Consider the following 24,422-nt stretch of genomic DNA (forward strand, 5'->3'; position numbering starts at 1 on the left):
AAGTAATTGAACGGTTGCTGAGAGATGAAGGCGGCAATTTGAGAGTTATCTTCAAGATTTGACCGGTTTGTACGCCCGAGTTTGTACGAAACTCTCGAAAAGTTTGTTCCAGAATAAGTTTACGCAGGTTTACGTCAGGCTGTTCCAGAAACGAAGAGAAACAAGCTTATATGATGATGTCAAGACTGGTTTTCTTCTTCTTGATTTTGATGCTTTTCCCGGAAGAAGAAGAAGCATGGAGAAGGAGAAGGCGCAGACGATGGACTCCCCCGCCGCCACAAAATTGCATCGTATCTGGTATGGTGAAACTAGTTAGAAGTTTAACATGTACAGAGTACTTCCCTTAATTAACTTGCATGAAGAACTTTGCTAAAATGATGTACTCGAAACTGAACGTAATCCTTTTATTAGCGAGAAGATAAAGGTTGGAGCCTTCACACCTTCGCTCACCTTGCCAACGGTTAAGATGGGATTTTTACTAGAAACAAGATACTGTTCAGTGCTATTTTCAGTTAAGCTGTTTTTTAGGTAGTTCCATATTTTGTTCGACGCTGAGACAACTTGTCCGAGCCAGCTGTCAACGAACATGACGAAATTCACAAGAACTTTTACAACACAGATATATTTACAAATAATCTTCATGTATTTTATTGGGATTAAATGTTCAAGGTAGGCTAACATGATTTTTAGTTGTTTTAAGTTCAAATAGCGTCCTAATTTATGCGCACAGAATAACATTGACGTGTTGTTTTTACGGATGTAGTGAGCCTCCATGACGATACATGTTGTGAGTGTTGTTGTTTTTTGTTTTGTTTAAATAGCTCTAGCGGAAGTGTTTCATTTTCATTGATAAAAAGTTATTAATGAAACACGCATTCGTATTGGGTGACGAGTTACTTTGCGTGAGTCGACTTTAAAGTTCTTGAAGCTGTGATGTCATTCATGTTACATGCTAACTACTTATAGAAACAATCGTAAAAGTTTGGGAGAACTCTAAAAAGCTGTGGAAACACTCGCCTGTTGCCTTTTGTTCCCACAGCATTTCTCGTTCTCCCAAATCTCCTCTCCTGTTTCTATAACTTGATAGAAACACTGTACAGTGTACATGTTTTCTATTTCTTGAACAATACATTGTTAATGCTTTCATTGGTGAGTGAAACAGGGTACTGAAAAACGAAAGAGTAAAGATTTCCATACACCCCCATACTTATTTATGCATGCAATTTCTATCACAAGTGGGGGTGTAAAGAATTGAATAGGAGACAAAAATGTATGCATAATTAAGTATGAAGTAACACGGAAGTCTTGCATATCCTCGTATTAAGTCCTGATGTAAAAACCTGGCTCTGGTTTAGATAGTACATCCTAAATTAATTCTTGTCTTTACATCAGGTTACTTATATTCAAAACACATACTTTTTGTTTCTTAATTAAAGACATGAATTCTTTTCTCCAAATAGCATATGAAATCAGCATTTGTTTTGCTGAATATCCACCAGTTTTGAAATGTGAAGCCAGCTGTATTTCATAATCAATGTCAAACTCACTTACAGCAACACTTCCTTGTTGTACATGTATGTGGGGGTTTTTGGTTATAACCTAAACAAATGTAACCATTTAGCACCTAGTGTAATCAGCCTCGTCATTTCTTTGAGTAATTTGAATACATTATTAGGAGAATACAATAAGGAAAAAAAGCACTAAAGAAAATATTTTGAAAAGTTCACTGGCTATAATCCAGAAGACTGTTGAGTTAATCAAAACTGATAAAGTGTTAACATTTAAGAACCATTTCTGAAATGCTTTATTATGTTACCAATAACGGAAGGATCTATTGTGAGAATGAGCACAATAAACCTGAAACATTCCTGTGGCTACTAAATAAACAACACGTACATTATAGGGTGATGCTTTGTGGTGTCAGTGATACTCTCAAGTTTCATGAGTAGGTACAACTTAAATATAATCAGTATAGTGAAATAGGTTTGGCATTATCTTATTAGTAAAGTTGTAGAATTCACTGCAATTGTATATCTTGGCAAGCTATGTAATTAGCAAGAGATGACCATCTTTAATATGAAACAATAAATTAGGTTGATATTTTCTTGTAAGCAAATTCTCAAAAACTTAGCTGCAGTTTCAGATTTCAAATGTTTCAAGTTTTCCTAAAAGCTTGAGCCCTCAACCTTTAAAAACTGTCAAATTCATTCCTATTATTTCTTGATCAAGAACATCCAATGTGAAAGGAGGTATAGTCTGACCAGACCTTTTGAGAGACTGCACACTTTTATCAATACAGAGGTTAAATTCTTTGTATTAGCTTTGTTATTTGCTTTTTCAACAACTGCATCAACCTGTGTGGAAGATGGATGCCCAGGATGTCTGGGGACCTCCCAAGATTAGCTGGTCCCTGAACAATAAAATGCTCCCATGTCTGGCAATCATCAAAACCCAGCCATGATCCTCCACACATACAGTCGCACCTCCCGTAAGTGACCACCCCAAATGTTAAGCCCTGTTGCTTACGAAAGCTTGGGCCATATTGGGTCAAAATTTTGCCTCATTAGCATATGGCAATTGCAGAGACTTACCATGTTTTAACTGTTTTATTCATGTGAAAAGTCACTTTTGAGAAAGAAAAATCATCACTTTCCACTGAATAATTTCTGTCTCTTGTACTGCCCAGGAATGTGATAATATGTGTTACAACACCTTATTATCTAATTTACGCTCTATTATCTGTCGTGGTCGCTTACAGAGGTTAAAAACCACAGAAAATTTCCAACTTTCAGCTCTATAAGGGGTCACGGTTGCTTACAACAGGTGGCCACTTACAATAGGTTCCAAATATAGTGATTTGAATGGGAAACTTTTAGTATTTTGGAAAACTGGTCACTGAGGAGAGTTGATTGCTGATGAGAGGTTGTCGCAAGCGGAGATTCGACTGTAGTCATACAGGCATCTGTCACACTGAAATGACAGTGGAAAAGTAGATCCAGGGAGGGAGGGGCAGAAAAAATGAAGACAAAATAACCCAAATCTAGTATGTTTTGCCATGCTTGAACTTGCTACTACTATGTTATTACAGTGCTATCACAATCAATTGTTATTAATTTCTTATTTGTTAAGATAGCATCCCACCCCAAATGTGACCATTGTGGGGAAAAAAATATTTTGTGATAGCAAGATAGATCTCACTCCTACCTTTGTTTTTTAAAAAAAATTTCGAAAAAATATTGTTTATACAGGAAGTTATGGACAAAATAGTGTTTTCTTCACTAATTGCCTGTAATGGAATGTTGACAAGTCATTTTGACAATCTGTCAACTCATCATTATCATGTTACATACCATCCTTGTTTAGACATGCAATTTTGTCATGGCCAGACTAAGCAACAATATTTTCGTGCTGTCGCCATGTCTTCCAGAAAAAAGTGAAAGCGATTGACCTGCCCTTTTGTACCAAAGAGATTGGTAAAAAGAAAACAAGGAAATTGTTTTGAACTAATTGTCTCTAGTATGAAAACAGGGATTCTTGCAAAGGTTGTGAAAGACACTCAACAACAAGTAAATCCCACACCGGAAGTTGTGCCTGGTAATTGTGTGGCAGTAATTTTGTGGCTCTATTCGTCAGTACTGATCATATGGACCATAAAGCAATTTGTATTGTTTCTTATCCAGTTTATTACGTAACCATTCTTACCCAACTGCTCACATCTCAGAAAGCATGACTTCTTTAGGATTTTCACTGGAGTCAGTGGTACTTGATTCCTTCCCTGCCTTGCGTGTTCGGCGTCGTGTCTTAGTGTACATTCCTTTGGGGTGATCTGGATCAGGATAAGTGATCCAAGATCTGTCTGGATCATGGTGCATCAAAGGAACCAATGAATCCATGACCAGAGTAGACTCATTGGTTCCTTTGATGCACCATGATCCAGACAGATCTTGGATCACTTATCCTGATCCAGATCACCCCAAAGGAACGCACCCTTATTCTTCGTCGTATTTGTCCCGGTTACCTTTGTCCCCTTTGTTTGTTTAGGCTTTGCCAACATTGGTTTGGCGTATTCATAATACAATTTACCTGTCAGAGGAATGAAAACTCCGAAAACTGGTATGAAACACTTCCAATCCTACAGTAACAACTTACCTTCAGAGCAAGCGACCCAACAGTGATACCTGGTAGAACTGAAATGTAGCGTTAAATTCCATGCGGAACAGTGTTTGTCATCTTGTCTGGTCAGCATTTGAGCACTATTCTTATGAAGTAAGATGAGCCGTTTGCTTTTAAACCGCAGGTAATTACTTTCAGGCCTTGTTGTTTTAATCTCATTCAACCAGAAAAACGTCTCTGAAAATGTTTTGCTCTTTTTCTCGAAACTATATTTTCAAGAAATTGGGTGCACATTTTAAGTTCACATGCATCAAGTTTTCAACCGTTTTAGCTCAAATTTGGCGAGAATGTTCCTATATAATGTGGCTCAAAAACCTTATCAGCGTTTTTGTTTTTTCCCATTCTTTCTAGAGTTGTAAACAAATGAAGGAACAGGAGGGATATTTTTTCGCACCTCGAAGTTTAACCAGGCATAAAAAAACAAACCAGGCAAGATATCAAAATTTGCCAACACGGCTTTTGAGACAAAGTTGTTAAGAACTTGGCGCAATGTTTGTCTCTTCCTCTAGATCACTTCCAACTGCACAGGAACTGAATATTGCAAGCCATGTACTTTTGCAAAACGATCACTATATTTTAAAGGCATTTATCTTTTTTCTTTCTATAAATATGGTATGGTAGTCTTCTTGTATTAAGCTTTCAGAAAATATATAGTTTGTTGGGTTTTTATTTAACATCTTACCTTAAAACGGTGCGAACGCTAAGCGGTCATTTGGGGTGGGATGCTACCTTAAACTTGATATTACTATGGAGTACTCTACACCTATGATAACATTCAGATGCTGACCACCTGATGAATTTCAGCTTCTCTTCATGGTTAACGTTGTTAAATTGCATTTAACTTCATATTTTTTTTTGGACAATGTAAATTTGAACAGACAAACATTAAAACTGCATTTATGTATTATAAGTGCTGTTTGTACACCAGTCCTGTAAATTAAACAGAAACCAAATTGAGAAAAATTAATTCATAAATTAATCCTATTGCTGATTGCTTTTCAGGCTGGTCTTCGTGGAGTCCCTGCTCTCAGAAATGTCATATTGGTACCCAGACAAGAACACGTACTGTTACTACTCCCGAAAGATGGGGTGGCAGCTGTCCATATTCCCTTACACAAAGTCAACAGTGTGGTTTAATCAACGGAGGATGTGACCAGCTTTGTAACAATGGAGTTTGCTCTTGTCAGATAGGCTACACTCAATCAGGTACTGTAGATCTGAAGAGGTTGAAAGGGTGCTTTAACAGCCATTGGCAATGCATCAATTGCATGAAAAAAAAATCATATCAACTTCTTTTTAGTCCTTGTTAGCAGAGTTTTGCTTGTACTACATCTTTACAAACACTTTTATTTATTTATTTATTTATTTATTTATTTATTTATTTATTTATTTAAGTCACTGTAACCCAGGCAGAGTCAAAACTGGCCTAGATCTACTTATGTGATTGAGAATAAAACAGAGCCAAAACTTTGATATAACAACATGGAAATTTCTTTAATTTGATGATTTTTTGGGGGGTTGAGTTTAATATTAAACTAAAAGTTACAACAAAATACTGTATTTTCTTAATTACCATTTCAAGAATGCCAATTGCTTTTAAGTAAACTTTTATTTAATATTCCTTTGTTTACTAGGTAAAAAGTGCAATGACATTGATGAGTGTGCATCAAATAGTGGATTGGGTCCCTGCAGTCACATCTGCAAGAACACAGTTGGCTGGTACAAGTGCGAGTGCCCCATGGGTTATTATCTTGGCACTGATTCCCATAAATGTCTTGCATATGATTGTGGTGATCCTACTACTCTGTTGAATACATGTCCATCAGATTCCCACAGTGATCACGTCTCCTCTGTTTGTGCTAATGTTGCGGCAAGCTGTTTGCAAGGAACAACCTACAATGAACAGTGTTCCCTGAACTGTCCTCAGAACTATGCATTAGCCAAGATCACTGCTCAGCCGAACAAGAAGTTTGGTGAGGATTATTCCAATGTCGACTTTTCATCGGTGATTTCTAGTATAACTTGCCAAAAAACTGGCCCAGCACAAATATCCAATGTCTGGGATGTGAGGGACAATGAGCTCAGCCAGTACTATTGTAGACGATCAAATGATCCTCCTGTCGAGTTGCATCTGAATGGTTCTGTTCTTGCGGAGCATTCAGCTATCGGGACCTTCATTGGAACACTAAGTTCCCAAGACATGCAACCGGGACAGACATTCATGTACACAGTTCAAACACCAAGTGCACTTCTCGCAGCTCAGGGAGATAAGTTAATCAACATGTGGGATAATCCAATACTAAATGGAAACGTGTCCTTAAACGATGGCACTTTAGAAGTGACAATTAGAACAACAGATGATGGTGTGCCTCCCATGTGGCTAGAGAAGACATTTCCAATCACAATTCAGAATGTGAATGACCCTCCTGAGCAGGTCAACTTGTCTAATACTGATGTCCATGAGAATGCAACTGTAGGGACAGTGATTGGAGAATTGACAGCTGTTGATGGGGACGACCCACCAAATACTGATCCGCACTCAAACTTTAAATGGGTGTTAATTCATGATGGTGATGGAAAATTTGGTATTAATGTCAACAAGATTGTTGTTGCTCAGAGTTTGGTTCCTGGATTGTTTAAGATAACAGTCGATTGTTCGGACTTTGGAGTCCCAGTGAAATCAACCACACAAGACTTCATCATAAATGTGATGAACATCAATGATGTTCCACACTCATTACAACTAGTTGGCACCACTGTACGTGAATTAGCTCCTGTTGGTACCGTTGTTGGGCAGCTTGTAGTAATAGATAAGGATGGTGATGATGTGTCTTTTGACATCAGCCAATCAGATGTGGGCACACTGAATAAGTTTGAAATCGGTGATGTCAGATGCATACGTACAGGTCATGGACTAGACAATAAGTGCAAAGTGAATGTCACAGTAAAATCTTCCCTAAATTATGAAGACAAAGCATGGTACAGGCTAAGTGTTCAAGCCAATGATTCTTATACACGAGCATTTAAAGTGTTCAACATCGAAGTTAAAAATGAGAACGAGGCTCCAACTGCTATCAGTTTGACAGGTTCTCATTTTGTGATGGAAAATGCAGTGGCAGGAGCTGTTGTTGGACAATTTTTGGTATGTATGAATCCATTCCAATAAGAGTTAACTGTGACTAGGGACACTTCAGCAACATTTAGCGCAGGCACGCTCCTACATGTGACTGTATCCTGTCCAAATTCAGTGTGATGTGAATGATCTGGTTTACGTCATATGCTGAATGACGTAATCAACAAACTTCTTAGTATTGTAGCCATAGATTCCTATAGGGGTGCCTCACGTACAAACAATGTAGTGCATCCAGTTTAAACTGTAGATACTCAAGCCCTATATCAAATAGACCATTTTACAGTTGTCTGCTCAGTGACCTGGCCTTTGAATGGCAGCGAGGCTGAAGATGACCTTGTCTTGATACAGACCTCACTGCTTTTGTTGTGTAAATCAAGTTGTTCTAATGCTAACTAGGTGCATTTACATGACAAAACCAGAGAGGTCTGTATCAAAGCAAGGTCACTCCAGCCTCACTACCATTCAGAGGCCAGGTCACCAAGCAGACCACTGTACATGTAGAATGGGCTATTAAAACTTATAGAGCTGGCCATCAAACTTTGAAATAAAAGAATTTTGAAATAAAATTAATATATTGTCAAATTTTTACAACCTCTAAGTGTGAGCTTCCAAATCATCAAATCCTCTTAAAGTGCTGGATCAGTAAACTGATCATGAGAACTTCACAGTGCTTGCATTTGCTTTAATGTCTCAAAAAAAAAAAAAGGCTTCATGTGTGAGAGTCAAAACCACTCACTTTTCATAAAAGTTAATAAGTATAAATTTTTAATTTATTAATCAAAGTATTTTAACTGTTAACAGGTCACTGATCCAGATAATGCCAAGTCCCCATCACATCAAAGACACACATGCTTGTTTGATGTCAGTCAACCTAGTGATGAAAATTACTTTATCATCAGCACAGGACTGGTGTTGAAAGTGAAAGGAGCTCAACAGATTGATTATGAGCAGATGAAAAGTCTGGCTTTCACTGTGATTTGTACCGACAGTGGCAACCCACCCCACTCACTGTCAGCTGGCTTTGTTATATCTGTGAAAGGTACATAGTGACCTTATCACTGTTATTATGTGCTATTTACTGTAGGTAATTAATGTTAGACCTGTTTTATATTAAAAACTATTTTGAATCTGATCTTCAGCTATAAAATTGATGGTAATATATAGATTTAGCCAAGCCTAAAAGTGGAGCTCCCATAAAATAATATATCAGGGACTTACCAAGAGAAGATTGTGCAATGAATATCTTGGAAGAAAGGTCAATGTGCCAGGGGTTATTTGCACCAAAATTCTGCCTTTGTACATACCCCCTCCTTCTCCCCCAGAGTAATAACCTTGCTTGAGCCTACGATCCAATCAAAAACCAGTACCTGGACAATGGTCAACTTGAAAAAAAACACTCAACCTTGATGAGTTCTAAGCCAGAGCATGCAACATGGTCATGTTATACTTGTCAGTGGACACCTTGTTTTAGCAGAACTCTGTCAATTGACCATGGTGCTCTGCTTAGCAGTCCTCTGGAGAGCTCTTCTATAAAAACTTTTTAATTAATTTAATTTTCATCAACCTTACCTATAATCTATTTAATATCTTTCTTCAGATGTCAATGAGCCTCCTGTTAACCTGACACTGTCTAGCACAACTGTTGACGAGAACACTCTCCTTAGTAATCCTGTGGGTAGCCTTTCGTCAGATGACCCAGACCATCCTGGAGGTGTTCATACTTATAGTATTGTGGGTCCAGCTGGTGTGCCATTCAGAATTGGTGGAACTAACAACAGAACACTGTTAGTGAATGGTCCCTTGGATCATGAGACAAGTCCAACAAGCTTAGTCATCATCAGAGCTACTGATGATGGAGGCCTTTTTATAGAAAAGACCTTCAAGATAACCATCAATGGTGAGTTTTATATGCTGTGGTCTTTGATCATTATACAACAAAGTGTGCCAGAAAATGAGTAGCACTATCTACATATGCAGATCCTCAAAGATCATTAATTTTGTCCTGTAATATTGCATAAATTTATCTGCCTTGTTCTAATTTTTCGTTGCTTATTTCTAATTTCTAACATTAGGCAGCTCAAAGAAATTAGCAGCAATGCTGCTCTCTCAATTTGAGGGTAAATGAAGTTGTTGTTGATGATGATGATGATGATCCCGGTCAAGAATCTTTAACACTTTAAGGATCATTAAATTGCTGCTGGGATCTTCAAAGATCTTCCCAAAGATCCTTAAGGGTCTTCAAATATTTATCTCAAAATTTTTGCCAAGACCTGTGCAAGATCTTTCATTAAATAAACATGTTTGTGAGATCTTTCAAAGATTTTATAAGGGTCAAGCATATTTTAAATCACTAATAATTTACATTATCAACAGATGTGAATGATCCACCCAGCAACCTCACTCTTCCCACACCATCACTGAGAGAGAACAGTGCCGAAAGAGTGTTGATTAGTTCCATAATACTCACAGATCAGGACGGAGACCTTCCCTCCTGCAGGCTCTTGGACAGTTCTGGTGGTCGTGTCAAAGTTGTGGGTACAAATCTGGTTGCAGGACTGACTAAAACAGACTATGAATCCAATGACATGCCTTCAACAAAGGAGTTTAGTATAACATTAAATTGTTCTGATGGACACGGGATGTTTATTGCAAAGTCATTTCTCATCAAAGTTGTTGGTAAGTGAAAGTGGAATAGTCTGCAATGTAGACTAGTTTAAAAGAATGGCTGTTATTTATTTTCTTGGTAGTTCAAATTAAAGACACTGCTAGAAGTCTGAATTTTACCTGCTAGTTGGGGATAGAGAGAGGTGCTCATGCATTAAATAATTTATGATGATAATTTCAATGTGTGACAATTGGCTGATCATTCAGTGATGTTAAAAAATATTAATCAAAACAAGTGACTGGCTTTTTTTTTTTTAGAATTTTGTAGTGTTTGACCACAAACTTTGAAAGTCTTTGTTTTCACATTTAGCAAGTGCACTAGTTGTAATGTTATAGCTGGTATTATAATTGTCCATAAAGGCATTGATTTGTTCTAGATGTCAATGAGGCCCCATCAGAAATCAAACTGAGTGCCACCTCTGTCCGTGAAAATGAACCTGACGCAGTGGTTGGTAAAGTGACAGTTTCTGACCCAGACAAAGGCCAGCATCATCGGTGCACAGTGCATGATCGTACTGTTGATGTGGGATCCAGCACTGGGACACCAAGTCAGTTTTTCACTGTGGATAGTGCATTGAACCTCAAGACATCACACGGTTTGAATTTTGAAGCTCAACACAGCTTGGATATCATGATCAACTGTAGTGATAATGTGACAGACAGTTTCTTCAAGACAGAGTTGTTTACTATCACAGTCAAAGGTAATATTCTTATTCATTTGTTCAATATATTGCTTAATGAGAGTCAAGGTTTTTATGACCAATATTTAATTTCTTTATTTTTCCTTGATATTCGTAGATGTTAATGAAGTGCCATCCGATCTGTGCAATGCACCCATCTTGGTGGGTCTGAAGACTTCAGTTGGTGCTGTGATTGCAGTCTTGCGTGGCAGTGATCCTGATAATGAAAACGCAATTCATGACGATCCTTCAAACCACAGCGTGGTTATCAAGAATAAACAACAATTGACATATTCCTTGACTGTGCAGAACTCCTGGCCTTTTAGAATTGACAGAAACAGTCTTTTCAAGAGTGAGGTGAGTGACATAAATTATGCCAATTCATTGTAATGTATTAATACAATCGTTAGTATTCTCAGTGCATTTAAAGTTGACTCAAATGCGACAACTATGACTCCTACAAGTTGTAACACTGAGTGCTGTAACTAAGTCCTATTTGTGCACTTAGTACAAGTGGTGATTAGTGTTACCTATCAGTGAAATAAAATAAAGTGTTACTTCATGGAACTGCGTGCCTTCATATACACTTAAAAAATAGCCCAAAGAAAATACATGCACTGATTGGTTAAAAATTGTGTTTCTACTAACTTGATAGAAACACTGAAATAACATGAGCTGTTGAAGTGATGATGGCATGGGCAAAGAGCATTTACACTTTCATGATCAAACTAAACAAGTTGTTTTCATTTTTTTCCCTCGAGGTATTTTCTAATAGAATTCCAAAACTCGTTCTCTACATTTCTCTCGAGTTATAAAAACAACTCGAGAAAATTTTAGGAGAACTCTAAAAGGCTGTGGAAACACTCACTGCCAGCTCGTGTTGCTACAGCATTTCTTGTTCTCCCAAACGTCCATTCGTGTTTCTATAACATGACAGAAACCCAGAACATGTTTTCTATTTCACAAAAAACCTAGTTTTAGAGGGGCTGGATTAGTAAACCGTGAGTCATTGTCTTTGTACTGCAGTGTTTCTCTCCATGCTGACAGAGAGCATCTTTTAAACATTTCAGCAAATATCTATATCCCGAAACTTCACAGTAAGTGTGGAAGTCAAGGATGATGGCATCATTGTAGAAAGTTTCTCTTCCAAGGGATACCAGTACACCAAGAGCAAGTCCTTGTCAGCAGTCTTTAATTGCACTGTGATTGTTTCAGGTATGATGCACATTTCTCTGCTTAAAATTTATTTATTAATTAATTATGCAATTAATTAATTAATTGATTAATTTATCCTGTGGTAAATTAATAATTAAACCTATGTGTATTATGTTATTTTTATTGCAGTCTTAATTACATCTGTGGAAGGTGCAGTGGCCTCATGGTTAGTGTGCTTGTCCCCAGATCAAGTGGTCCGGGTTCGAGTCCTGGCCAGGGTCATTGTGTTGTGTCCTTGGGCAAGACACTTTACTCTCACAGTGCCTCTCTCCACCCAGGTGTAGTTTACCTTTGTTACATCTACTGACAGAATGGTAATGATGGGATATCTGAAGAATTATTTGCACTTCACAAATGACAGTGTCTGTAGTAAGACATTTGTGAACATGTACAATTTAAATAAATGGATACTCTACACTGCCATATATGGGCTATATAGGAATGTGCCGCTGTGAAGGGTATGGTTTTCAAGCAGTTTACTCTAGGATAGGGTATATAAATCAGAGCGTTTGGGTCTAGAATAGGGTATCATTTTTCACAAACTGACCAGTTGGAAACCCACGCAAAAGTATAAAAAAAATCAAATCGGTAAGTTTAAATTTACGCAAATCAGCCTCAATAGTGTCGATAGATGGGGAAAATTTGGGGAGTTAACTCTAGTATAGGGTAGCAAGATTCAGCTGAGCTAGCTCTGGTATAGGCTAAGGGTTCCAGGGTCCCAGCAGCACATCCCCACCCAGAAATTCCCAAAGTACCCCCCAGGACATGGATACTCTACATTTTGTGCAGTTCTATGGTCTGCATAATCTTAGACAAACCAACACTGTTTGGGGGGATGGGGGGGGGGGGGGGGGGAGGATTGTTTCCGGTGTGTTCCAAATAGAATTTTAAAGTGAAGACTCAGGATTCCAGATTAGTTTTCAAGGTTGGGTGTCAACAACGAATTTGAATGGGTCAATTCCCACTGCTCCAACCATACCATGACAAACTTTCTAGTAGCTGACCTTGTGGGGTTTGACCTGAAACCCCTCACTTCTCTGGAACCCTGACGACTGTCTCAACACTTTTGTTGCTCATTGAAATTTATAAACGTTGTTCTTATTATAATCATTCTTTCATCACAGAACACTACCAGACAGCTGAAATCCTTCTTGAACCCAGTCAAGTGTCTGTTACAGCAGCTGATGGTGCAGTGATTGGGATCTTGTCAACAGTCAGCCAAACTCCTGGTGAAACGTTTTTGTACGATCTCGTAGATGAAGCTCATTTGCCTTTTAGAGTATCTGGAAACAAACTTATTGTTGCTAAGAAGGATGGTTTGGATTTCCAAGTGTCAAGTTCTGAAGAAGCTTTGCTCCCAATATCCATTATAAGTAAAGGCAGCGTGTCTGGTATTGTCAGGGAGTCCTTCTATGTGAGAGTTATAGGTGAGTACCAGGAGTAAAAAGGATGTCTCTAGCATGCTCTCTTCGGACTGTTGACACTCAATGAGCCTTGCAAGTTTGATCAAGGCAGAGAGGCCTGATAAAAAGGAAGGCCCCAAATGTCCTTCACTCACGGCTTTGGTGGTTGGACGTGGGGTCAGTCTCTCCACCCTGTAAAACCCAAAAGACTTAAAAACTCCTGGGAGCCTTACACGTTGATAGGTGTAAAGACGTTTAAGTATACAGTGAGTCTTTTGTTCTCAATTCATCACCTACTTAAAGGCAAATTTGACTGCGAAACTGAAATAAGAACTGAAACTGAAATCCTGGTGACGTACATGTAACTCTGTAGATTATCATGAAGTGTCTCTTATGTACAGGGTGTTAGTAGCTTATGAATTGTTGAGACTAGGTCGCATCTCGGCCTCCTAGTTATGCAGGTGTTGTAGAAAGAACTGGAAATCATCATTGAGAAGTGTCGGATAGGTAATGCATGCAGAAGTATAGTACTGCACGGCCATTCACTCGCATTGCCTGGCTACCAAGGTACTTTGCAATAAATGAAATGGCGTGCATGCAGAAAGCGTTGAATTCTTAATCACTCGAATAGCATGCCCATTATCATCATCTGTCATAAATGTGCCACTTGACCAATAGTAAGGTATTGCATATATAGGGCGTGAACAACGGTCCTGTTTGTTCCTGGTTATTGCTGTCACCTCACTCCAACTCTTCCAGCCAAAATGACTCCTCTACTTGTGTACCATTCTCCACCACATGCCTTACAGGTCTCTCTGTTCATTGATACCCAGCCTATGATGCTATTTGAGAATTGTTCTTTTACTTTCTTTTCAGATGAAAGGGTTCATCCAGTCAACATGTGTTTGATCCCCCACACTGTGAATGAAAATCAACCATCGGGCATTATTGCGGGTCAGCTGGTCATCGACGACTCATCATCACCATTATCATCTTGCGGTAAACAGCACTGCTGCCCTCCCCCTCAAAGTCTAGGCAGGCAATTTGATTATCAGTGCCATGTTGACACTCCAGAGAATAACGAGGCCATTCCACAGCTTCAAAAAAATGTTAGTTCATTGTTTAGACTGGATGATGGCTTTCTGCTTCGTACCAAGGTTCCACTACTCTACAGTAATTTCAAGGACTCTAATGGCAGCGTGGAAGTACACTTCAGCTGTTTCCATACCAGGCATCCACTGCAATTCATTGGACAATCTCTCCAAGTTTCTGTTGCAGGTGCAGTGATTATGCGCTTGTTTAACTAAGAGCGGTTTTCACTCGAGTGTCAAAAGAAACTCTCATTTGCTTTGGTTTCGCATTACTACACTTGCGATTGGCTAGGAAATCGTGTGCCTCTTTCTCAACGAATCAGCAACTCGGTCGTACACGTTTTCCCGCGCTTGGCGCTGTCTACATTGATTTGCTTCAAGTTTTGATTGGTTCAATAGGTTGCCTGTTTCGAAAACCGCTCTATTTGTAGCTTTCATAAGTGATCACCTAAGGGTTTGGAAAAGTGGTTTAACTGGTGCTAATCTCTTAATAGCGATGAGATTTTGTCAGCAACTACCGACAGAAAAGGTAGAAGTTGGTTGTCTGCGAGAGCTTCCAACACACCAAAGAGACTACAAACACACTGTCTTGATCCAACATTATACGATACCATTGCCTCATAATAGACTTGCAACAATCTGTCTGACAGATTAAAATACAACTTTGAGTGGTACTTATGTTTAATACAATACCGAATTACTGAAATTTATCTCCAAAGATGGTCGCTTACATTAGGTTTAAAACAAAGGAAAAACGTAGTGTATAAATTCCGAGGGTGTTATTTGTAGTCGACTGAGAATAAAACTGGGGTTTTCATGCGCGCGTGTTCACACGGAGAAATCATGGGTTGTGCGTATATGCTGATGCTTAGAATCGTAAAGCGCGTACCCGGCCCTTACTCGTCTCATCTTTGACTGGAAGTATACATGATTTCTGTTTCAAAGACGCTTAATCGTTATTTTTTTCCGATTAATATGGATTGTCTTTCTTCCCCCGTATTCAGATTGTGACAACAATAATGTGTGTCCAGACATTGATGAGTGTTCGTCATGTCAGAATGGTGGCACCTGTCAAGATGTGATTGAAGGCTACAGCTGCCTGTGTCTGTCTGGATATACTGGTGTCCACTGTGAGACAAACGTTAATGAATGTCAAGGCATTGACTGTAAGGTAAGTCACATGTGCTTGAATTGGCTGTTGTGTTTTCTGTCATCATATGCTCATAATTACACCGTTGTGGCCTAAAGACATTGGATTCTAGTTCAACACGTGGTTGTGTTCTAAGGGAAGGCTCCCCCCGGAGTATAGATAGGCACCAGTATTTTGATGGGCTAAGTTGACAGAATGTTTGGGGCGGGGGGGGGGGGTAGGGGGTAGGTAACCCTGCGATGCTCCAGCATTCTATCCAGGAGAGACTAGTGTTATTCTTAGTCACTTCATTCTACGGAGCCAGAAGATAAACACTGGCACTGATGATACATTTGGCATTTCCAACTGTTCCAAGCCTGTGATTGAAAAGGACTTCACCATATGCCTGTTAAGTAAAATGATTAATATATTTTCGGTTTTTCCCTTTCACGGTTACCTTTGTGCTCTTGTCAGCCGAGTTAGTATAAAGTTGTATAAAGTTGTATAAAGTTGTATAAAGTTAAAAACGTGACAACTTTTATATTTAATATTCGATTTTATTGCTGTTGTTGTTTTTCTCACCAAACTAGAACGGAGGTGTTTGTGCGGATGGAATTGCATCCTTCACTTGCCAGTGTGCTGGTGGATTTTCAGGGGAATTTTGTGAACGGCAACCGTCTCTTTGTGCAAATTGTGCTGCAGGAACGTTGTGTGTAACCGTTACGCAAGCAGCCATCAGGTAAAACGTATGCCTTTAACGCTGTGGAATGCTGAAAGCTCTATTTGTTTGGTCACGCACTCATCCATGCACCCACTCGCTCTCACCCAGTGCTGTCTCGCAACTTGAGATTTGATACTGTTAGTGTACGACCTAAATGCTTCTTTTAACAAGGCCTTCTAATTCCCAGTAGGCCATTTCTGGATTGCCTTTAGTCTCCTTCTCAAAGCGAGTCTTGGTGCCCATCCTTTCATATGAAAATGAGATTTCATTCACATGCAAATTAAACTCATTTTGATATGAATGGTTGCGCACCAGGCCTCGCTTTGATAGAGAGGCTTACGGCACTCGGAAATGGGTTATATGAAATCTGATACATGTTTTGAAACGCAACAATTGACTGTCACACAACTTGAACATTTTAAAGAACTTTCGCGCACCTTGAAATTCTGCTCTGAACATGTTTTAATTGTATGGGAATGGTAAGTGTGGAGAAGAAGTATTTCAAAGTGGGAGTTAAGAAGAGTGCAGAGTACATTACGTTTTCGGTTTGATAACATCCGATAATTTTACATGTACTCACTCAAACTTTTTTTCTGCTATGGCTTCGATTATGTTAGCATCTTGTTATCTGACATGCAAGAAAAATTGCCATGTGAGTAATCCCATTTGAAACCTTTACAGAACTGAGTTTTTGCAAATGTTGATCAATTTTGTTTTTTCTGTCCGGCAGGTGTTTAGATAAGCAATACCACATCCCAATTCTCGTGAGCGAGACTGGGATATCATCGAAGAGAACCACCGAGCTGGAGGAAGAGATAGCAGCCATTTTGGATGCAAAAAGAAGTGAAGGCAACCAAGGTAAACAGTCAGTAAGTCAGTCAGTCAGTCAGTCAGTCAGACAGACAGACAGTCAGTCAGTCAGTCAATCATTCATTTTTTTAATCCATCTTTTAATCCATGACGCACTCTGCTCCGAAAAAATTCAAAATTCTCGACACAGGAGTCGAACGCCCCCTCACTTTCTGTTCACAAATCGAGCGGGGAAATTTAGGGGTTCGACCTGGGTCATTGATTGTCAAGAACCATCGTTAATATCTATTCTCAAGATCTCGTGTAATGTTATTCTAAGGTTGCTACAGGTTTTGGTTATCTCCAAGAGAAAGCCAAACAAAGTAGACTTGCTTACTTTTCATGGTCAGTGAAAACTGCTTGGTAGTCAGTGAAAAGTCTGTCAGTCCCGATTAATGACGTTTATTGAGTCTACAAATGGCAATTAACCTTAATTGTTTTTTTATATTATTATTATTTGTAGCGAGCGCCAGAAAACGAAGAGCGCAAGTAAATTTCTTCTACGTTGAAATTCTTAAAATCAATCAACTGAGTACCCAGAAACAGAGTTTACTGATCCTCACAGCCCTGGATGCTACCAACAAGTACTCCCCTCTTCTCGCTTCTGAAGCATGCGCATTGCTCGTCAACACCGAGCGCAAGTGCGTGGAGAGTTGTCAAATACTTATAGAGGCTGACCTGCCTTGTGGCCAAGGGGGATCAAATAAGAACGTTGATGTTCCCAAAGAAGAAGCAACACAAAGCCTGTCCACTGGAGGAGTGGCGGGCATTTCTGTTGTGGTCGTTGTTCTCATTGTTGCCATTCTAGCTGGTGCTGCCTTCTACTACAGAAGGAAATACAAAATGGCAAAGGTAACTGGATTGAACTGAATTTTCCATTTTGCGTTGAGACGTTTTCCATCATCAGTTTTTGTAGTTGCTTTGCTGTGGCTTGTTTCTGTCACATTTTTCTCAGAGAATATGTCATTCAATTCAGTCTATATATTGCAAGGGATGAAGCCCACTTCTTAATGGTCCTAATCCGGGATTGTTATATTTCAGCATAGTAGAACGCTTAAACAATCAAATAAAAACCGTGTCTCACTTAAAATCTCAGCCCACAGTAATGCTTTTTGGTTTGGAAAAGACATACATACGTTTTGACGCTCTTTTATAATTGTGCAAAAGTGGATAGTTTTCATAAGCGTAGCGCTATTGTTTCGGTGTGGTGGAATAAAGACGAAGTCTTTCAACCAGCGTAATCCCAATCGTGAATGTGTCTGAAATTAATTAGTTGTAATTCGTTCCGAGTTTAAACGAAAATATAGTGAGTGAGTAAGTAAGTGAGTGAGTGAGTGAGTGAGTGAGTGAGTGAGTGAGTGAGTGAGTGAGTGAGTGAGTGAGTGAGTGAGTGAGTGAGTGAGTGAGTGAGTGAGTGAGTGAGTGAGTGAGTGAGTGAGTGAGTGAGTGAGTGAGTGAGTGAGTGAGTGAGTGAGTGAGTGAGTGAGTGAGTGAGTGAGTGAGTGAGTGAGTGAGTGAGTGAGTGAGTGAGTGAGTGAGTGAGTGAGTGAGTGAGTGAGTGAGTGAGTGAGTGAGTGAGTGAGTGAGTGAGTGAGTGAGTGAGTGAGTGAGTGAGTGAGTGAGTGAGTGAGTGAGTGAGTGAGTGAGTGAGTGAGTGAGTGAGTGAGTGAGTGAGTGAGTGAGTGAGTGAGTGAGTGAGTGAGTGAGTGAGTGAGTGAGTGAGTGAATGAGCGAACGAGTGAGTAAGTAAGTTACTAACTTTATTTAACCAGGGTAGCACATTCAGCAACGTGGCTGGTATCCATAGGGGCCCTGGGGAATAAAGATATGTACAATCTACAAGATCTAAAAAATTAAGTACAATTTAGAAATTTAAAATTAGAGTAGAAATAATAAAAACTTTAAAAAACACTGAAAAGGCTGAAATGTACAAATATGATGAAATGTTTATAGATTTCCAAAGGATAAAAATTACAAATAAAATGCTCAATTATCAAACTTTTAAAATTACTCAAGAAGGGGGCACTCTTAATACAAGCGGGTAACGCTTTTGGCTTCAACAAAACCGACTTTTGATGACTTATTATATGTAGTGTAGTTGTGTAGTGTGACAAGCGGAGACCTAAGACTAGATTATCATTTTTTTCCAGCAGAATCAAGAAGAAGTTCGTTACCAGTCCCGCACGGAAGAGATCGATTTCTCAAACTCAATCTACGGCGACAACAGAAATGCGGCGACGTCAAAACCGTCGAACAGGGAATGGGCCGAGAAACTGAAGAAGGATTCCGACGGACTTGTGCAACACAACTTGGATCCAACTTTGGCCATTAAACGAAATGATATCAAGGTGAGATGTATGTTAGATGAAGCTTTAGGAAGAGAATTTGACGAGAAAAACCTTGTCAGCCCTCAGCCATTTAGTCAATCATTCAGTCTTCAAGTTTAAATTGGGAGAGCTTCTCTTTAGCAGCCGTTACACGTATGTGGGTGGTCACTCAAAGCATCTTTCAGGGGAGAAGCGTTGTGTGACAAACCAAATTGCAAATGGCAGAAGCGATTGACCTAGGGCTTTGCGTTCCTTTGGGATAATCCAAATTAGGATTTAGGATCCGAGATCATTCGGATAATGGCGAATCAAAAAGAACCCCGCTAGGTTAAGTCAGGGAATGGGCGACTCATGAGTTCCTTGGGGATGGTGCGTGACGAGCCGATGAATCCTGGTCCTGAGTGGGTTTATCGTTTCCTTTGATACACCATGATCTGAGTGTTACTGGGTCATAAATCCGGATTTGGGTCATCCCAAAGGAACGCATCCTAGTTTGTTCAGTTCTTAGTAAATTGTTTGAACTCAGGAGTATCAGTAGTTCGTATAGTGTGATCGTCCGGGTGAGGGTAGTTCTGAAAAGAACTGTTGTTGGTGACTGACATTTCGACAACTGAACCTGAGCGGAAGTCATCTTCAGAGTCAAGTGAATGGTGTTTGTCAATCTATAGTGTTGTCAACAGGCATTGGTCGGTTTCGATACGGATAGAAACCGACCATTGACTGCTGACAAACTTCGCACGAGCCGTCTGTGAAGCAATACAATCACAGCCAAACTGACCAATCAGTTTCAATAATAACTTCTATAGTAGTAACTTCTAGAGCGCTATTTACATTTACTCAACCAACCAGACTTACAACACCGTCGACTGACAAACACTATTCATTTGACTCTGAAGATGACTTCCGCTCAGTTTATCGAAACGTCGGTCACCGTCAACAGTTCTTTTTAGAACTACTCTCACCCGGACGATCACACTATACGAACTCAGTTCTGTTTTCCCGTCGTCATCGCGGTCATCGAAAAATTGTTTTAGTAAATTCATAGTTTGTAGCTGTTTGCTTTGTTTTGCCTTAGATGTCAGAGAACCCTCTTTATTGTCGTCCTTCCACCAATAATTCCGGCGGGAGTGAAGAGTTCTCCAAGGCGGTGAGAATGCCTGAAGAGGATGACATTGCGTCGGCTAAAGCACAGAACAAAGAAGAGAATCCTTACTCGGAACCTAAGGATGATACCCATGGGGGAGCACTGAATCCCTCTTATGAAACCTCCCCTCCGATGCGGGTATCCCTCGGTTATAAATCGGCTAAGCCCCAGGGAGGGGAAATCGCCGAAGCTGAAAAGAATCTAAATGCGTACTTGAAAGGTGCGAACGTCAAAGTTCGTGCTTCCAACGCGGCTCAACCAAGGAAGTTCAGGCGACAGAGAAGTGGCGAGAAAGCATCAAATAATGATGAAATGCGTTCACTAAATAACAGCGAGGTTCCACCGTCATTTGATAATCCATTTTACAACCATAATCCTACGAGTGACCAAGCAACCCCCAACGAAGATCCGACATACTCGACCATCCCTGCCTTGCAAGTTGGCCGGCCATGCTTACCGCCGAGGACTCTCGGAAGATCGTACGAAGCACCACCGGAGCCTATCGAGCTTCAGGACGAGGACGACACGTACGAAAAGGTTAACTTCGGAGACACAGAAGCGTGAGCTGTATTTTAAGCAAGTAGTTTTCTGTCCCTTTTCTTCTACCCTGTTACACAGTACAATTTTTGATACAGAAAAATGAGGTGCAGAGGTGTGAAGCGGCGGGTAATGATGCACAACTCAAGAAATGGAGTTGAACGTGACGTTAACTAATATAATTGTCTGGAATTTTTCGTGGTTGGGATAAAATCTTTGCCAGTTACGGCGTAGTCCCAAAACTCGAAACTGGCATGTAGAGAGCAGTTTTACAATTCATGAAATAGATGATTTACAAAACCAGGACAACGGCAACGAGAACGTCACTAAACACGTGATCTGCACGTGCGTTATACAAGTCGCTACATTTGAGCATTCTTTGCAACTGAGTTGAAATGATTAAAAGGTGAATTTTCCATATTTCTACTTGAACAGGCCATAGTTAGTAGAGGGGACTGGTTATGAAGCCCGGTAAACCTCAAAGGAGCAAACAAAGATGCCAATATTTATGTTGGAAGGTCCACGACCGTGCACAATCTTTTGTTTTGCGCTCATACACTATGCATGAATTACGTAACCAACACGTTTCTATTGGTTAGTTCCTCAATACGGAGTAAACAACTATTGTGTTTTGTGCACGGTCAAGGCCAAAAAAGCGAACAAAAACATACAACAAAGAACTTTGAAGGGTTTCATAACCATTCCCCTCTATTAACTATGGACAGGCCGGAACGTTGTCTTTGCAAATTCCTGTGTAAGATAGTGTAGCGGCGCGAGAAATGATCGTCATTCTGAACGTCTTCACTGTGATTTCAAACGCTGTTCTATGCAGCTCTCGTTGAAACCTGACTCGCAGTGCAACATGCATGGTTTTCACGAAAAATTGTACTGCGTAAGAGGGTCTCAAGGAAACGTCTTTCAACGCAATCAAGTGTGTGTGCAGCGTTTTTGTTAGTGCATTTTATATTACTTTTTTTATTTTCTACTTATTTTTTATTTATTTTAGTGTACTTTTTTTCGTTAGCACATGTAATTACAAATTTAGCTAAGCGAGGTTTTCAATGTACTTAAAGCTTCGAGATTTTAGTAGTTAGAAACACTGTGTGTTTTTGTACTAGTCTCCCATACCAGGTTATGGATTTCGTGTATTTCTTAACAGAACTCTATATGACATTTTTACTTGTATACGACACGCACTCTTTTTTTATAACATCGTTTGTATTGAGGCTGAGGGTGGAAGTTTCTATTTTTCAACGATTTGGTCCTGAAAATGTTCTTTAGAGATTTGTATTTTTGAAGTTTTTTAAAAAGTTGAATTGCAATAACTCTTGGTTAAGTCGCTGTCACGTGACGACAATGTTGATTCTCTGGTACAACTGAATTAAGCTGATTCGTTCTGTATGTATATTTGTCATTTTCACACTACATTTATGGGAAAAATTCAAGATTTTTCCCAAATGTTCATAAAAAACTTAAAATTTTAAAGAGAGTGCACGATAAGTTGAAAACTAGTCAGACCGTGGTTGGTATACTTTTTTAAAAAGTTTTTTATCGTCATTTTTGTATGGTTTACATACGCTTCGACATAGTGTTGTTGTGTTAACATTAAAAAACCACTGGCATCATAGACCAGCAATAAAATCATGGCATTGCGATATTATGACGTAAATTTTTTTAATTTTTCGAGCTTCAAGTTCTCTAAGGGAAGCTAACGACATTTCGTGAGTTTTAAATGGATTCGACATCATTTTTGCGGCATGAAATTTCCTTAAAAGTACTTTTGGAAAAGAGCACAACATTTTTATAGTGGATCTGTAAACATACTGCATTCCTTTGCAGCAGACACAAGTACCCATTGGGTACCTATTTGTATAGTGGTCGACATGTTTCAACAGTCGACTGTCATCGTCAGGTACGACAAACATCACACAGTGAAGTATGAATTGACTTCGTAGAAAATTATCACTCTCCATCTGCTATTTTAATAGACGTTATGGAAACATTGTAGAAAATAATTTTAGAAATATCTGGTATCGTTGCTGATGTATATCTAGCTGTTGTAATAATAGTAAGCCCTAATAGTTGTAGTTTATAAATTCCTGTCGTTCCTGTAAATGTTAAGATAGATACTTTTTAACCGTGTAAATATTGTAGAGTATTAGTTTTATTGAGTGTAAATACATGTATAGTCTGGTTAGTGAACGTAAAGGTATGTATTATGGGTACTTTTGGTACGAGAGGGTTATCCGAAATAACAAGGCCTCTTTCGAGCCTAACGAGTAAGAATGAATAGAGTATTTATTTTAAGATAGTTTTAAAGCAAACACTGACGCTGTGAAAGGTATTAAGAACCATCGTATCGTTGCTGCAGAGTCACACTTTGTAAAATGTTACCGTATTTGCATTCGCAAAACTCTGTCGAATAATAACGTAGAGTGTCACACTACTAGATTAGATTTGTTGAAACGAAAAAACACTGTAAAATACAATGATAAGTAAGCCGTGATTTAGATTTTCTTACTTCTTGACCACACCTGTGATAGTTTGAATACCGTCAATGATATTTTGTAGCCAAAAAAAAAAAAAAAAAAAAAAAAAACACATCGCGTTCATTTGCGTAACATGGTGGCGTGAGTTTACATTTTGTAGGAGCTTTGTATTATGTCACGAAGAGCTTCACCCAGTAAAAATTTGTAAAATTTTGGAGAATATTTGGAATTTAATTTAATGAAGCGAGAAAAGTCGGCATTAGTATAAATTTACTAGCGGTCTATCACGAATACCGCTTTCTGAATGGCCACGCTATACTCACTATCTATTCTGTTGTAGATAGTGAGTAGCGTAGCAATGTGCGCCAGGTAATAAACTGGGCACTTCTTTGCGTTTTCGAAGTGTGTTTGAAGAGGATTTAGAGAAGGTTCTGCACGACTAGCAGATTTACACTGAAAGCAATTAGATTATTCGCTCTCGATTTCCACGCGAGATAGAAATCTCGAGCTCATAATCTAATTGTTAATTAGAAATTACGGAAAAGAGAGAAGGGACTATTTCCCTTGGTATTTGGTTTTTATCTCTTAGCGGTATTTACTATCCGTTCGTGGTAAGTTGAAAAATGTGACGAGGCTTACGGAAAAATGTCATGTGGAATTATATATTATTCTAGTAATGAAAGAAATTGTAAATCCAGAATTTCATAAAATTATCTAAATATTACGTCACGCACATGGCACAATAAATATTAAATCTTTAATATTTCAGTGTTGTTGTCGTTCACTCTTGTGCACAGTTCTGCTGTCTTTGATTTCTTCAAAATGAACTTTTACCAGTCCCCCTACGTTACTGTGTAAGGTCCTTTG

General features: G+C 39.1%; 1 protein-coding gene across 2 annotated transcripts; it reads left to right on the forward strand.

Moving 5' to 3' along the window:
- The first annotated feature begins 6 nt into the window (after nucleotides 1-6).
- LOC145481526 (uncharacterized) lies at nucleotides 7-24,301 on the forward strand. Of its 2 annotated transcripts, none has more exons than XM_081460018.1 (17): nucleotides 7-297; nucleotides 5,176-5,379; nucleotides 5,808-7,315; nucleotides 8,108-8,345; nucleotides 8,904-9,203; nucleotides 9,680-9,982; nucleotides 10,348-10,671; nucleotides 10,769-11,007; nucleotides 11,721-11,865; nucleotides 12,990-13,292; nucleotides 14,145-14,546; nucleotides 15,364-15,530; nucleotides 16,079-16,227; nucleotides 16,940-17,067; nucleotides 17,522-17,910; nucleotides 19,212-19,406; nucleotides 20,461-24,301. In XM_081460018.1, exons 1-17 carry the CDS (start codon nucleotides 171-173, stop codon nucleotides 21,091-21,093), a joined length of 5,754 nt encoding a protein of 1,917 aa, XP_081316144.1. In that variant the 5' UTR covers nucleotides 7-170; the 3' UTR covers nucleotides 21,094-24,301. The 2 variants fall into 2 exon arrangements, with proteins under 2 accessions (XP_081316144.1, XP_081316143.1); XM_081460017.1 differs by having other exon boundaries at nucleotides 8-297; nucleotides 19,209-19,406; nucleotides 20,461-24,300.
- The last annotated feature ends 121 nt before the right edge of the window (nucleotides 24,302-24,422 follow it).

Source organism: Orbicella franksi, chromosome 3 (assembly GCF_964199315.1).
Source record: "Orbicella franksi chromosome 3, jaOrbFran1.1, whole genome shotgun sequence".
Classification (NCBI taxonomy): domain Eukaryota; kingdom Metazoa; phylum Cnidaria; class Anthozoa; order Scleractinia; family Merulinidae; genus Orbicella; species Orbicella franksi.